This window comes from Lissotriton vulgaris, chromosome 1_1, assembly GCF_964263255.1.
Source record: "Lissotriton vulgaris chromosome 1_1, aLisVul1.2, whole genome shotgun sequence".
Lineage (NCBI taxonomy): Eukaryota > Metazoa > Chordata > Amphibia > Caudata > Salamandridae > Lissotriton > Lissotriton vulgaris.
The window spans coordinates 1,119,162,522-1,119,177,785 of NC_141685.1; the positions used below are offsets into that span (position 1 = coordinate 1,119,162,522).

Consider the following 15,264-nt stretch of genomic DNA (forward strand, 5'->3'; position numbering starts at 1 on the left):
CCACAGTCTGGGATGCCCATGTTGTTCTGGTGATTTCGTAGGCAGAATTAACTGCATTATCTGAGATAAAACGGACAGTAACAAGTGATTTTAAGTAAAGTTCTTTCAGACTTTCAAAACCGTTTAATAACTTTAATATGTTTTACCGATTGTAGTATGTCGTGGTTGCTTTCTGATTTATATACAAGTATAAAGTCAATTGTACAGTTTTCTTCACTAAATGAGCATTCTTTATATAATGACTTAGTCTCTTGAATTAGCTTCCCTTTATTTGGTCTTTGGGGCTCCCCCCAGTTTGTCTGTTGAATACCCACAGAACCGTCATTGTGTACATTTTCCAAGTCCGAGCAATTTTTCACTGCCTCAGTTTTCCCTGTATTTACTTGACGTCTTACATCCCGGTCTTCTAACTTTTCAGTTATCCCTAAATTACCATCCATAATTTTTTTCAATTGGGAAAGGCGTAATTCTAGCCTCCTTTTGTGTACATGTGTTGCCCAAAGATGTACTAGTATTGTGTGTTCCATGCTGTACTACTTCACTATACCTTAGTTGTGGTACTGTTATAGGGCAAGTATTTGTTAGTTCCTTAATTTTAGGTAAATTAACTGAAGTCAATACAGCCCTTTTTACCACTCTTGGTGCGGTTTCTGCTCTGATGTTTTGTCTTCTGATATTGTAACTTTATCTTGAATTACAAAAAGACATGATTCTTCACGGCTTGGCCCGTGTACATTGGACTTATGAGCCCCATCATGATTGCTATCACTGTATTCTTTTACCTTTTTTTTGTTGATTTGTTAAATATTGGGAAGTTCTCACTTTCCTTTGGCACTAGAACACCAGGCAGTATTTGTTTGATTTCATTTTTTCTCATGAGCTTTAATTTTTCTAGTCGTCTCTTACTTAAGGGGCGAAGCCCTCACGATGTCCATCGACTTGTGTTCCAATACAGATGTTTGCCTTGTTTATTTTTTGCCTCCACCAATATATTTAGTGTCAATTGTTTGTTTGGAGCTGTCTGGAATTACATTGCTTATTTCATCATTTGCTTCCGTAAAACCCTCTCCAGTATCCAGATGTGCATTTTTATTGATATAGTTCACTCTGCAATTCCTAATTTTGTTTGCTAATTGTAATAGGTCAATAATATCATCCATGCGCTCCAGATGTTTTACGGCTTTTATTAGTTCACCCATGCCCTGTTTTATCGATGACAATATTGCAGAATTTGCCTTTATTGATACAATTTCTGCTGCAATTTGTCTCATAGTCGACCTGTTAAGTCAGTAAATTCAATGAATAGTACGATGTCTACAAACTTGCTACCACAGCTAAGTGATTGCTACTCAACTCTAAGAGTTCACTCTACAAGTTAAAAAATGACCCATCTTTGGCTTCCCTGGGGAACATTCCACTAACAGATATCTATAAAGCAGCTACATGCAATAGCCCACACTCCTTCACAAAACAATACTATGCCGATGTCTTGGCTAATCAACAACCTAGAGTAAGTCCAGCTGTATTAAGAACACTTTTTCAAACCTTTATGTCCACTTTTAGCTTGCCACTTCTTTTGGGGAGCACTGCTTTACATTTGATGCTAAGCATATGTATCTATGGCCAACACATGCTACAAATGGAATATGTTATCCTGTAAGCATCTGTTTGTAGCATGTAGTGCTGTCGATTCATATGCACCCACCCTCCTCCTCGGATGCAATAGCGAACATACACACCTCTATTCTAAAACACTCACTCTTAACAAAACTTTGCCTGTATGTTCATCCTTACTGTCACTCAACTGTTCCTATCCTAAGCCTGATGAGCCAAAAACAATCTAACAAAGGAGCAGATAACCATGCGCAATACAGGCTATTGGAGTCGCCATACCTCTGGATTAGAAAAATGTCTTTGAAGAAAAACAAGTCCAAAACATCCAAGCCCAACACTAGATGACAGGAGTATATTAAGCATATGACTACGGCACTACACGCTTCGAAAAGATGCTTACGGGGTAAGTTACATATTCCTTTCCTTGTGTGGCACTGGTTTTGCAACGCGATGGGTTTTATAAAAAGTTATGCTCTGTCCCTTTTTTGTAATGAAGGTGAACATTGAGAATGACTTCGTCTTTCCATTGCACCCACAATGTTTAGCCATATTTTTGTATGCAGCCATCGGATTACAAAATTAGGAGCATTTGGCAGCCAATTAAAAATGCATATATTGCAAAACCAGTTTTTCAGGTAAGATACTGTATTCATCCAAGTTGCTTCTTCTAAAAGCGTCTGGGCCAAAGAGGCAATGACCCTGGAATATTTCTAGATTGGTTGTAATAAAAATTGATGTGGTCCCTTGCTCAGTTCCTCATGTCCTATCTGTGTGTAACCCATGTTCTGTCTACATTTACAGAAATGTGAATACTGTACACGGAACGGGGCTACCATTCGGTGTCACTCTGAGGGCTGTTTGCGACTATATCACTTCCCCTGTGCAGCAGCAAGTGGTTCGTTCCAGTCTCTGAAGACCTTGAAGCTGCTGTGTTCTGAACACCTGGACCAGGCAGTTGCACTTGGTAATTAAAAAAATATATATATGTTTATAAATCGCTTTGTGCTTAGAGTTGTGACTGATCTATCACAATGTATATGTTAAAAACACTAAGACATTGAATCGGTATTGGGGGGGGGGTGACTATCCTCCTCAAGGATCAATCACCACCCTTGTTTGGGTGAACCCTCAAAGTCACTAAATAACCTGAGCTCAACCCCCTGGCAGCTATGGCCCAGAGTAGACCGGTTTAACTTGGGGCAATGGGTAAGGTATGTCTGGAGTACCAAAAATTAATAAAGTTTAAGTACAAAATATAAAAAATTCCAAACTAAATTGGAAAAATAAATTAAAATTTAATAAACAAATTGACGCCAAAAATACAATAACGGGAACCAGAGAAATTAATTTGAAAGGTTTTATGTAGGAATAACGTTGAGAAGCATAAAGTGCCAGTGATAGTCAATAGTTGCAGTATAGACCGGGGCTTAAGTGCATGTTGACACTGGCCGCGATTGAGCATGGGCCAAATACACCAATCCGGTGCCTCCTAGTCTAGTCCTTTAAGTACCAATTCACCATAGGAAAACACTTCCAAGCCCCTCGCCCACCCCCCTCAACCTTTCCGTTCCCCATGACCTCTGCTATGGTTCATAAGATGGCAGGCAGAGGCCAAATAGCCGGGGTCCAGTCCAGGTTTAGATTTCAATGGTCAGCTTGCCAGTTGTGGGAAAATGCCTCTTGTAGGTTGTTGTGTCCCTGTATCTTTAACAGGAGGTCAGCATTATGACCCTTGAGTTTTCACTTCTTGGTCCTCTGTACACGATAGAGAGCAAATCCCGTGCTTACAGGCTCTTCACAGATCACAGAAAGCAAGTTCAGCTCTATTATGATATTCCTCAGGTTGAGGAGTTTTCTGAAGTGGGTTCCTAGAGATTCCACATTTATGCCTGGCACAAGCTAGTGGGTGGGAATTAACTCCTGGGCATGACCTAACCAATACGCATTTTTGTAGATGGAAGTCTTCTGAGACAAAAAACGTGGTCTCTGATTGCTCGGGATGGCTGTGAGGAGTGTGGTATTGTAATCTTAATGTCCTCTCAAATCAAATACTAAACTCCAGTTTGGGGCAGTCACTATGCCCCCAAGAATCCCAATGACAGAAGTCTGGTAGAACAAAGCAGGGTTTACCAGCAACCAGACAGTGTATACACTAATTGTTTTGGCATTTGTTCTTGCCCCTTGAAGTTGACCCCAAGTGTTGTATGTAAAATTCTGGCTGAGCTCTCAGCTTGAATTGGAATCTCCAGCAGTATTTGATCCTAGATCCTGTCAAAAAGAGGCCCACTGTAGTTTGAGTCTGCCTGGCCGGGGAACAAAGGAAAGGCCTTTCCAGGTGACTGCTAACATCTGCCTGTGACAGGAGAGACCTCTTTGAAGTGTGCCCCAAGTGTTATATATAAAATCCAAGCAGACCTATCAAGCAGGATTTGCTTTTGTCAAAAAGGATGCCCACAGCCCCACCCAGTATATTCTTTCAGGTTCAGACGGGTTATCTCTGTCCATTTAGGTTAACCTATTGTTTGCTCTTGGGAGACATTTCACACCCAACACACCTACTCATATTCTAAATACTGGCTGGCTGAAAGTACCTTCTTAATATTCATCAAACACCCTACCACTCCATTGTATTGAATTTTTAAGAATTATTAAAAAATAATTTATTTTTTAGCTAGTTTTGTAACTGAAATGAGCAGTAATCAAAGTAATTGTGTAACCCAGTGTTCTCCAGTATTGCATATTTTGTAGATTCACATGCTTCAATCTTACCCATTGTCACAGTGGGAGTCCCACTGTAACGTTTCAAGCAGTGCATAAAGAAGCAATAGGAAAACCATGAGACATTGTTACCCATTTCACATTGTTTTAGGATAACCAAAGCTCTGGCTTCCCCCTTACGGAGCCACCACACCTCAGGTTTCCAACTGCAACGTGTATGTGAAGGAGTCTCCCTAAGCTTTGCTCAATTTCTTCAGTGCTTCTGTCTACTTTTGACCTTTATCTCATAATTTCATATTCGATCCTTCAAGCAACATTTAGGTAACCTCTGGGCTGGTCTTTTTGTTTGACTAAACACTGTCAGAAGGCTCTGAAAACTGCTTTTCCAAGGATCCTCATAAAGATGTGTTTGAGGCATATGAGCTGTAGATCATATGCTTTTGCATAGATTGCCATCTGGTGTTGGGTCCAGATGTTTGCACTTTGTTTTTGTTCGAATAAGTCTTTCAGTCACTAGGTAGGTGACTCCTCCTTTCGGTGATAGTGCGCATGGGCATTAGCTCCATCGCCAGATTGTTTTTTTCCGCCATCTGGTTCGTATGTGTATTGCTGCGATTCGGTATCGTTTTCGAACCCCTTCGACGTGCAATACTCTACCCTCAACGGTATTGTCTATCGATCGCAGTTTCCATTCGACGCGCATGGTCTAAAATCTGAAAGCCTTCCATCGGGAACTTCAAGGCGGGCCGTCTGGCCTACCCGTGCCGACCACACCAGCAGTCGATGGAACGGACTCCATTCAAGTTATGTCCCGGGTGTCGTGCTAAGTTTCTACGCACCGACTTGCACGAGGTCCGCAACCTTTGCCCATCCCCGGAACACAACGGAAAGGACTGTGAGGCATGTCTATCATTCCGATCGAAGAAAACCATTTGTGACTGTCTGGCTTGACGCCATGAGATGCACCGCGGCAGCGGATCCATACCAGACATTTCGGCGAGGATTCGGATTCCCACCATCCAGATCCAGAAGCTGAGGAAGAACTGCTCTCCTAGTCGAAGCCGATTCCGACATGGAAGAAGATACAAACATCTCCCCGGGTCAACGTACCGTGAGTACAGATCCCCCTGTGCCCACTCACCCAAAACCTAAGGCTCTGGTATCACCTTTGCCCTCGGGCTCAGGTCGGCACAGAGAAAGTTTCAGTTGCCGGCCCTTGGGCTCAGCTATGAAACACAAACACAAGCCTTCTGGCTGGAGCCAGCCTCATTCTGGTGCTGAACCAACACCGAAATACAAACACAAGGCTTTGCCAGTCTCCACGACACCGGCACCGAAAACACCTTCGACACCGAAGTCCTTGACACTGAAACTCTCCAAACACAAAGATCTGGAGCCGAAAGTCTCCAAGTCTAAAGCCTCGGAGCTGAAACACGCACCTAAAGCCTCAGAGCCGAAATCCACACCAAAAGCCTCGGAGCCGAAATCCACACCTAAAGACTAGGAGCCAAAATCCACACCTAAAGACTCTAATTTATTTATTTATTTGTATTTTGTAAAGCGCATGGTTACACTAGCAAGTGTGTCCCCGCGCTGATCGCTACAGTTGTTTCCAAGAGTCCATGGCATGATTGCGTGCAGAGTCTTTGATCCGGTCTTAGTCTTTGGGGAAGAGGACTGTTTTCAGGTCTCTTCGAAAGTTAGACTCAGAGGGTTCCAGACGCAGTTTTTCTGGCAGCTGGTTCCATATCCTAGCGGTCATGACTCTAAAAGATTTTCCACCCATTCTAGCTGTTTTAACCTTCGGGACCTGTACTTGCCCAGTGCCGCATGATCTAAGCTGGCGGGTGGGCTCGTATCGTTTCAGAAGCCCATGCAGATATCTTGGGCCTCTACCATGAAGGATGCGATGTCCTACACATAGGGCTTTGAAAGTCACCCGTTCCCTAATCGGGAGCCAGTGAAGGGTTCTCAGTGCATTTTTTGTTGATGCCCTTCTGGGTAATTGTAGGATCAAGCGGGCCGCTGCACTTTGTATTCATTGTAGTCTCGAGAGGCTTTTTACGCTGGCCAATAGATACAGTACATTTCCATAGTCCAACCTAGATGTTATTAGGGTATGGACCAGGGTCTGGCGTACCGGTATGGGCATACGGTCTAGCGTTTTCCTAAGGACCCGCAGTATCCCAAAACGAATGCCTGCCACTTGTTTGGTTTGGTGGTCGAGCAATAGGTTTTTATGTAGCCATACCCCTAAGTTCTTTACTAGATTACTAGGTGTGGGTAGTTCACCCAGTTCTTCCGGCCACCAGGCTGAGGTCCACACTGATGGGGATTTACCTGCAATCAATACCTCCGTCTTATTCCCATTAAGCCGGAGGCAGTTGTCCGCCATCCACCGTGCCACCTCCTGCATGCAAGACGCGAAGTTGTTAGCGCATTGCTCCTCTGGTTGCGTTAGGGTCACAATCCGTTGCGTATCGTCTGCGTACGACACCATCTCAACCCCATATGTGTCTGTGATTCCTCCTACTGGGGCCACATACAGATTGAATAGGGTGGGGCTGAGACTGGAGCCTTGTGGCACTCCCTGATTGAGTTTTATTTCTTTAGACCTGAACTGGCCCTGAGCGACCTGAAAGGTTCGATCTGTTAGGAATGATTGAAGCCATTCCCAAGCTTTTCCTCTCACCCCTCCCTTTTTTAAGACACTGTAGCAGTGTGTGATGAGCTACAGTGTCAAAAGCGGCACTGAGGTCGAGGAGAATCAGTGCCGCCGTCTGGCCTTCATCTGCATACCTTCGTAGGGCTTCCGTTGAAGACAGCAGGGCCGACTCGGTCGAGTGTAAAGCTCGAAATCCCGACTGTGAGGGGTGGAGCAGTCCGTTGGTTTCAGCAAATGCCGAGAGTTGTTTGTTGACTGCTTTCTCGGCAATTTTTGCAAAGTAGGGGAGGAGGGAGATAGGTCGTAGATTGTCCAGTTTTTCTAGACTAATATTAGGTTTTTTCCTCAAGGGAAGGACTATTGCTTTTTTCCATGAGGTAGGGACTTGTCCTGTTTTAAAGGAGAGAGCAAGGAGATGACTAATATATGGCTCCAGGGTGGTTATGCTGCCATGGAGTCTTTTTGGGGTTGCTGGATCACTCGGTGAGCCTGATTTGATGCTACTTGCTATGTGGCATATTGTTTCCTGAGAAGGTACTAGAAATGCCGAGAGGCAGTTATTTTCCTGTATATTCAAGGTACTTTCTGCCCTCCCATCACCTACTCTGGCTGTGTCTGGGAAGCCAGCGTAGATTTTGTCTAGTTTGCTAGCAAAGAACTCTGCTACTTGATGACAAGTTTTAACAGATCCAATCATAGGGGCTGCTAGTGGGGCAAGATCAGAGTTCCCTATAGACTAGCAACATTTCCTTCATGGAATTGTCCGCGTCTTTGATTCTAGTTCAGAAGTAGGATTTCCTAGTTTTCCGGATTAGTGCGTGGTATATCTTTAAACCATTCTTATATTCAACTCTCTCTGTCTCGGAGTAACACTTCCGCCATTTCCTCTCTAAGCTTTTACATTTCGCTTTTTGTTCTCGTAGTTCAGTGTTGAACCAGGGGGCTGATTTGGATCTCCTCGCCGGAGCCTTTTGAATCCATGGCGCTGTGTAGTCTAGCGATTTTAGGAGTCGCACATTTAATGCTATGCAGGCGGATTCTATTTCTTCGCCCTCGGGGGGGTGGGGGGGCTCCTGATATGATTTTATTAAATGCCTCAGTGAAAAATTTTGCCCATTTCCTTTGTTTATTAGCGGAGCTTGGTTCATTCTGAGATCCATTGTCCGGGACCGCCACCCGGAAAGTGACTAAGAAATGATCTGACCAGATAACAGGGGTTGGGGGCTCTACGGTTAGGGTGTCCCAATTAGCGAAAATAGGATCTAGGAGATGGCCCTGACAGTGAGTGGGTCTTTCTGATTTAAGCAGCATCTGTATGCCTGCTAGCTCCTGTTTGATTTCCTGAGCTTCAGTGTTCCTAGGGTCGTCAAAGTGATAGTTTAGGTCCCCTAGGAGGAGGAGTCTCGTGTTTGAGAGCGGAGAGCGTGAGGGTTTCCATCAGTTGGGTGGCAAAACTGGCTCCAGGCCCCGGGGGGCGATATATCAGGAAGCCCTTGATACAGTACCCCTGGTACACTGAGATGGAGAAGAACTCTGTTTCACTGTTAGCAAGATCCTTTCCTTCTAAAGTGCTGGCCAGATCTTGTTTGTGTATTATGGCAATTCCTCCCCCTTCCCCTTTAGCCTGTCTATTCTCTTGATGTCCTATCCCGGTGGGAGGGCCGCCAGTATGTCTGGTGCCGATGTGGTATTCAGCCACGTCTCCGTAAGGAATAAGGCATCCACCTGACCATCCATTAGGTAGTCATGTATCTCCATCTTATGTTTTCCTAGGGAGCGACAATTTAGAAGGGCAAGATTAAGTATCTTACCTTTGTGTCTAGACCCGAGTTGTCTATTGACAGAAAAGGAGCAGTGTGCACAATATTTAAGCTGTGCAGACAGATATTTTCTAAGGAAGGACATAGGTTTCTAAGTTCTACGGAGCTATAGTGCTTTCGGAAGCAGAAGCCCGCAGAGGTTCCTGCCCCTGGCCCCGGTCGGTCACGGACGGGCACGGACAGGCTTGCCTTTGGCGTGCTTCCGGCGCGCCTGCTGCGCCCGTCCGCAGCGCCTCCTGTGAGGGCCGGACATTTGAGGCAGAGTGGACGAAGGTGGGAGTGGCCAGGCAGCAGGAGCTCTCCCCTCACACCTCCCCCAAGATGGCGGCTGTTTGCTCGGTTTTCTGCCCCGTAGCAGCGCCTTAATCGGCTGCGGGGGGGCCAGCAGGGGTCTGTGGTCAGCGGTTGAGAAACGCATGCACAAGTGAGTAATTACACAATTTTTTAAAAGCTAAAAGTCTTAAAATCGACTGTCAGCCAGAACACAGTAAAAACAACATGCCTCTTTACTTCCCGGCTTCCGCCTCAGGAGTGAAGAGTTTCGAATCACAAACATCCCACGCCTAAAGGCTCGGACTCAAAACACTCGGCGCCCAAAGATCCTAAATCAACTTCATCCAAAGAACCTCTACCCGAACAGCCCTTCTTCCTAAAAAACGGAAGCTGGATCTCACAGAGGATCATCTTATACCTTTGAAAAAGGGCATGGGTACTAACCCTACTCCCCTTACATACCTCCCTCTTCTCCTAACCCAAATTTGATAACACCATCAAATTAACCGCCACCATCACCTGACACAGGACAATGGGGATGGGGATGCGGACCATTATGTGCCACATGACATACCACAGGACACTGATCACTGTGACCATTATGATGAAGATCCAGACCAGGATAACAAACCCAACTTGTATCCCTCCAGACCATCCCCACCTGTTAATAAGCTGCACAAAACCGACGTTAACATGGCTGCTCAATATCACGGGTTAGAACTACACTCAGACCCTCAAGAAGAGGATTTCCTCATGGAGATATTCACACATTCACAAAGGTCTACAAACACCTTACCAAGGGTCAAGGGCTTACTAACACACACTGACGAAGTATTCAAAGACCCAGTTAGAGCCAGAATACTAACACCTAGAGTGGATAGAAACCTGCTCCTACAGACTCTGCATATATAAAATGCCAATTGCTTTTAGACTCTCTTGTTGTAACTAACGCCCGTAAGAGAGCTAATTCTCAAACCACAGGCGATGCTCCTCCTCCTGATAAGGAGTCAAAACTTATTAATGCTTCAGGCAAAAGAGCGGCTTCCCAGGCGGCTAACCATTGGCTCTGTTAGCTCGGTTAGCAAGCTATGGTAGGGCTCACTATGACGAGTTGGAAAAACTCATGCAACATCTGATGGATGAGTATAAAACTAAAGCTAACAACCTCATCCAGGAAGGGAAGCTCATCACACACACTTCCATAAAATGTTCTTTAGATGTAGCAGACACACCATCCTGTGCCATCAACACTAGCATACTGTTACGCAGGCATGCTTGGCTGAATCTCTGGATTCAAGTAGGAGGTTCTATCCTCCATACTCAATCAGCCCTTTGATAAAGAGCATCTGTTTGGGCCATCAGTAGATACTTCATTAGAGAAAATGAAGAAAGACACCCGAAACTGCAAAGTCCATTGGGGCCTCTCAATTGCCTTCTAACCGGGGTTCCTTTCGCCGCTCCTTTTATAGGGGTGGCTCAAAAACCATGTAATCAGAAAATCCCACCTCCTCATATAAAGGTAACAACCACTCTAACTCCCCCAGAAGCTATTTTAAAGGAAACTACAGAGGAACTAATAACCAGGGAAGGGGCAGAGGTAACTCCACCCGCACTTCCTCTGCCAATAAGCAGTGACTTCTCTCCGCTACCCCCGATCATCCCACCCCTGTTGGCATATGTCTCACAGTTCCTACCTGGCTGGAATTCCAATACCTCAGACAAGTGGGTAAGACAAATTGTCCGATATGGTTACTGCCTGGAGCTTACGAGCACTCCCCCAAATATTCTTCCAAAGCAAAGTGTAATGTCACTAGAACATCTCACACTCCTGAAACAAGAAGTTCTCTCTCTCTTACAAAAACATGCAATAGAACCAGTCCTGTTCCATCATCAGGGAACAGGAGTGTACTCCCTGTACTTTATTTTAAAAAAGGACGACTCCTTAAGGCCTATACTAGATCTCAGACAGCTAAATCTTTACATTCACTCAGACCACTTCCACATGGTAACCCTCCAACAGATGCTCCCATTGCTTCAACAAGGCGACTTTCTATACACTCTGGATTTAAAGGACGCCTACTTCCATATTCCCATCCACCTAGCTCACAGAAAATATCTCAGGTTCGTGGTGGGCGGACTCCATTATCAATTCAAAGTTCTCCCCTTTGGGGTAACTACGGCACCCAGAGTATTCAACAAGGGCCTTGCAGTGGTCGCAGCTAGTTTAAGAAGACTGCACATTCACGTCTTCCCTTACCTGGAAGAATGGCTAATAAAAGCCAAATCACAACACAGCTGCATAGCCCACACTCACAAGACAGTACAGCTGCTTCACAACCTGGGATTCACTTTAAACCTCGACAAGTCTCACCTCCAGCCGTCCAACACACAAGCGAATCTAGGAGCTACAATAGACCCTTGCAAAGCTCGAGCATACCCCAACCCAGTCAGGATCCGCAACATGCGAAATCTAATATTAGAATTTCAGCCCCAACACTCACTATCTTAGACTGCATCTGTTCTAATCTTAATACCATCAAAGTATCCACTCCTCTGCCCCAGACGTGGACCGACCATAACTTTATACCATTTCACCTCGCAACGAGGGAAAATAACAATACTCAACCAAATGGACCCAGACATCAGAAACCAACTCCCTGTTGGACAAAAATAATTGAACACCCGGACTTACCCATATGGGTTAAAGAAAATAAACCTCTGATAACTGAGAATGTGACTTTTGACAATCTTAGGTACGAAAAATGGATGAGAACCATAGGGGAAAAAATAATCTCGGGAGGAGCAAATAAATCCAAACCTAAACAAGGGAAAACTTCAGCCCCCTGGTACACGAATGATCTAAAAGATACATCACGTACAGTACGCAAACTCAAACGTATATGGCGTAAGCACTATAAAAAGGATGACCAGGACAGTTTTAAAACAGCCAGACGAAACTACCATGCAAAAATTAAACGGACCAAAATAAACTATTTCACAAACAAGATAGAAACTTCTCAGAATAATCAAAAAGATATTTCGTGTAGTGAAAAGCTTTCGAGACCCAAGGTTTCTGTCTCAGGAAATACCCCCATCACAGAGTTTCTGCAATGAGATCGCAGACTACTTTGAACAAAAAATAGTCAACATTACAAAACACTTCCCTGAAATTATCATAAACACTGATAACCTAGCCTCAGAAACTAATCCAGAGAAAACCAGATGGAATACTTTCACTACAACTGATCTGCTTGACATATCACATACAATGTCAAAAATTAAATCAGGCTCACCACTTGATCCCTGCCCCCCTGCACTGGTCCACGCAATTAAAGATGAGGTCAACCCCATGATTAACGCCATTGTAAATGCTTCACTCCAGTCGGGGGAAATCCCCAGCACATGGAAGACGGCGATAGTAAAAAAAAGTCACATGATCCATCTGTCCTAACCAACCTGAGACCCATCTCACAACTCCCCGCCTTATGTAAATGTGCTGAAACCCTGGTCAATAAACAACTTTCACCATTCCTAGAGACAAACAACATATTACATCCAAACCAGGCATGTTTTAGAGCTAACCACTCTACAGAAACAGCACTTCTGTCAACAACAGAAACCATAAGAGCAGCACTCGATCAGGGGAAGAAGGCAGTCCTAATTCTCCTCTATTTATCCGCAGCATTCGACACGGTGTCCCATGCCATCTTATTACATCGCCTAGCTGAGGCAGGCATAGGGGGCACCGTGTTGAAATGGTTTAAAAATGTTCTACTCCACAGAAAACAGATAATCAGATTGGGACACTTCTACTCAGAGGAGGAGGAGATCAGGTCAGGGGTGCCTCAGGGCTCTAGTTTGAGCCCTACCCTGTTCAATCTGTATATGGCACCCCTGATCCATCTAATTGCTGCTCATAATGTAACCACAGTTGCATATGCAGATGATACCCAACTGGTCCTGGTTTTAGATGAGGACACAGAAAAGGCCGAACAGATACTGAAAGACTGCCTAACCGCGACTTTTGGATGGATGCACAACAACCATCTTAAGTGCAACTCTGCTAAGACAGAGATCCTGCCTTTCGGAAAAAACAACATCTTTTCCCCACTTACCTTCAGATGCAGAAGCCCCCCCTAATACCATCAGTGCAACACGTAATCTAGGAATAAAATTTGACGACATGCTATCCTTCAAACAGCAATCTAAAGAAGTGGCTGGCGTCTGTTTCAACATAATCAAAGGCCTTCGCAAGTTCTTTGATTACCTGCCACTGGCCGCCCGTCGCACAGTAGCAATTGCTCTCATAACATCGAGAATTGATTACTGCAACAGTCTGTACGCAGGGGTGGCAAAATCTACCCTACATAAACTGCAGATGATCCAAAATGCGGCGGCCCGGCTTGTTTTGAGATGGCCTAGAAAATCATCTGCATCAGCTGCCTTGAACATGCTGCACTGGCTCCCCATCCAGAAACGGATACTATTCAAAATCCTCCTGATCACATACAGAGGTTTTCATAAGTGCGGACCTTAATATCTGTGCAATAAATTTCACAGATACCTTCCAAATAGAGAACTCAGGTCAGCTACGGCCAATCTAATGACCATACCCAAGTTCCGACTGGCCACTAAAGGTGGAAAATCTTTGGCAGTCCTAGGCGCTAAAGCCTGGAATACTCTTCCAGCTCATCTTAGAGCATCTCCATCAGAAAAAGTTTTTAAAAAACTACTAAAAACCTGGATCTATGGACTATCGGAATCAAAATGCAAGACCCTAGTCTAAGGACATTTAAAGCTCAGTTACAACCTCCCAACACTCTATTCTGCAATGAAGTCAATAGCGCCAAGATGCTCCTTGGAGTGTACGTGCGCTATATAAAAAACCCCAAACATCAAACCACCAGCCCGAGTGTTCATGCAATTGATGGGCATGATGGCTTCTTGCATTCAAATCATCCCTTACGCAAGACTTCAAATGCGTCCCCTACGGGAATACTTGGCACGTCAGTGGAACCAGGCTCAAGGTCAGCTAACAGATATGGTGTTGGTAGACAGCCGCACCCCTCGCTCTCTGCAGTGGTGGAATATACAAAACCTTTCCAAAGGGCTGCCATTCCTCGACCCGGTTCCACAGATAGTGTTAACAGCAGACGCATCACTCAATGGTTGTGGAGCTCCTCTTCAAAAACACACTGTTCAGGGCACATGGACCCTACAACAGGAACAACTTCACATAAACTACCTAGAGCTACTAGCGATTTTTCTGGCATTAAAAGCTTTTCAACTGCATTTAGTAGGCAAAGCTGTCTTAGTCCGTACAGATATGACAGCAATGTACTACATACAAAAACACCTCTACAGCTTTCACGCCTAGCTCAAAGCATATGGAGATGGGCCATACCTCAAAAGATATATCTCCTTGCGGCACACCTCTCAGGAGTAAACAACCAAATCGCAGATATGCTCAGTCGTCAAAAACAACAGATCCACAAATGGGAACTACATCTTCAAGTTCTGATCGCATTCTTTCAAATGTGGGGCTATCCAGAAATAGATCTGTTCGTAACACACCTCAACACAAAATGCCCAAACTTCACGTCCAGGTATCCACACCCATCATCCAAAGGCAATGCGCTATGGATGAATTGGTCAGGCAGATTTGCTTACGCTTTTTCATCTCCCGCTAATTCCATTAGTGGTTAAGAAGCTCAAGCAACAGTCCCTCATAGTTGCTCCCACATGGGCTCGACAACCCTGGTTCACTACCCTATTGGAACTATCAGTAATTCCTCACCAAAAACTGCACCTCTCCCCCAAGCTTCTCACTCAGAACCATGGAGAGAGAAGACCTCCAGATCCCAGTCCTTGTGATCTGGCACCTGAAATCATAGTTTTGCTACCTTAATATCCCACCAGACTGCATGAATGTCATTAAAGAGGCTAGATGCTCTACCACTAGAGCATGCAGCGCTGCAAAGTGGAAGCGATTTGTAATTTACTGCACAAACAATCAAATCAATCCACTAGATGTTTCAATCCAAAACATCATTTACTACCTACTACACCTACAGCGTTGTAATTTAGCCTATACATCTATAATGTTACATCTTGCTGCAATAGCCGCTTATCTACAAAACAGACAGCATTTGTCTTTGTTTCGCATGGCCGCTA

The 15,264-nt window shown here is 44.7% G+C and overlaps 1 protein-coding gene across 4 annotated transcripts in view; it reads left to right on the plus strand.

The window, feature by feature from the left end:
- The window catches only part of KMT2D (lysine methyltransferase 2D), a 1,692,256-nt gene that overhangs the window by 273,523 nt on the left and 1,403,469 nt on the right, over window positions 1–15,264 (plus strand). For all 4 annotated transcript variants that reach the window (XM_086963706.1, XM_086963708.1, XM_086963710.1 and 1 more), the window contains exon 6: window positions 2,416–2,578. In XM_086963706.1, the coding sequence (XP_086819832.1) occupies window positions 2,416–2,578 (163 nt within the window). The remainder of the gene's footprint in view (window positions 1–2,415; window positions 2,579–15,264) is intronic.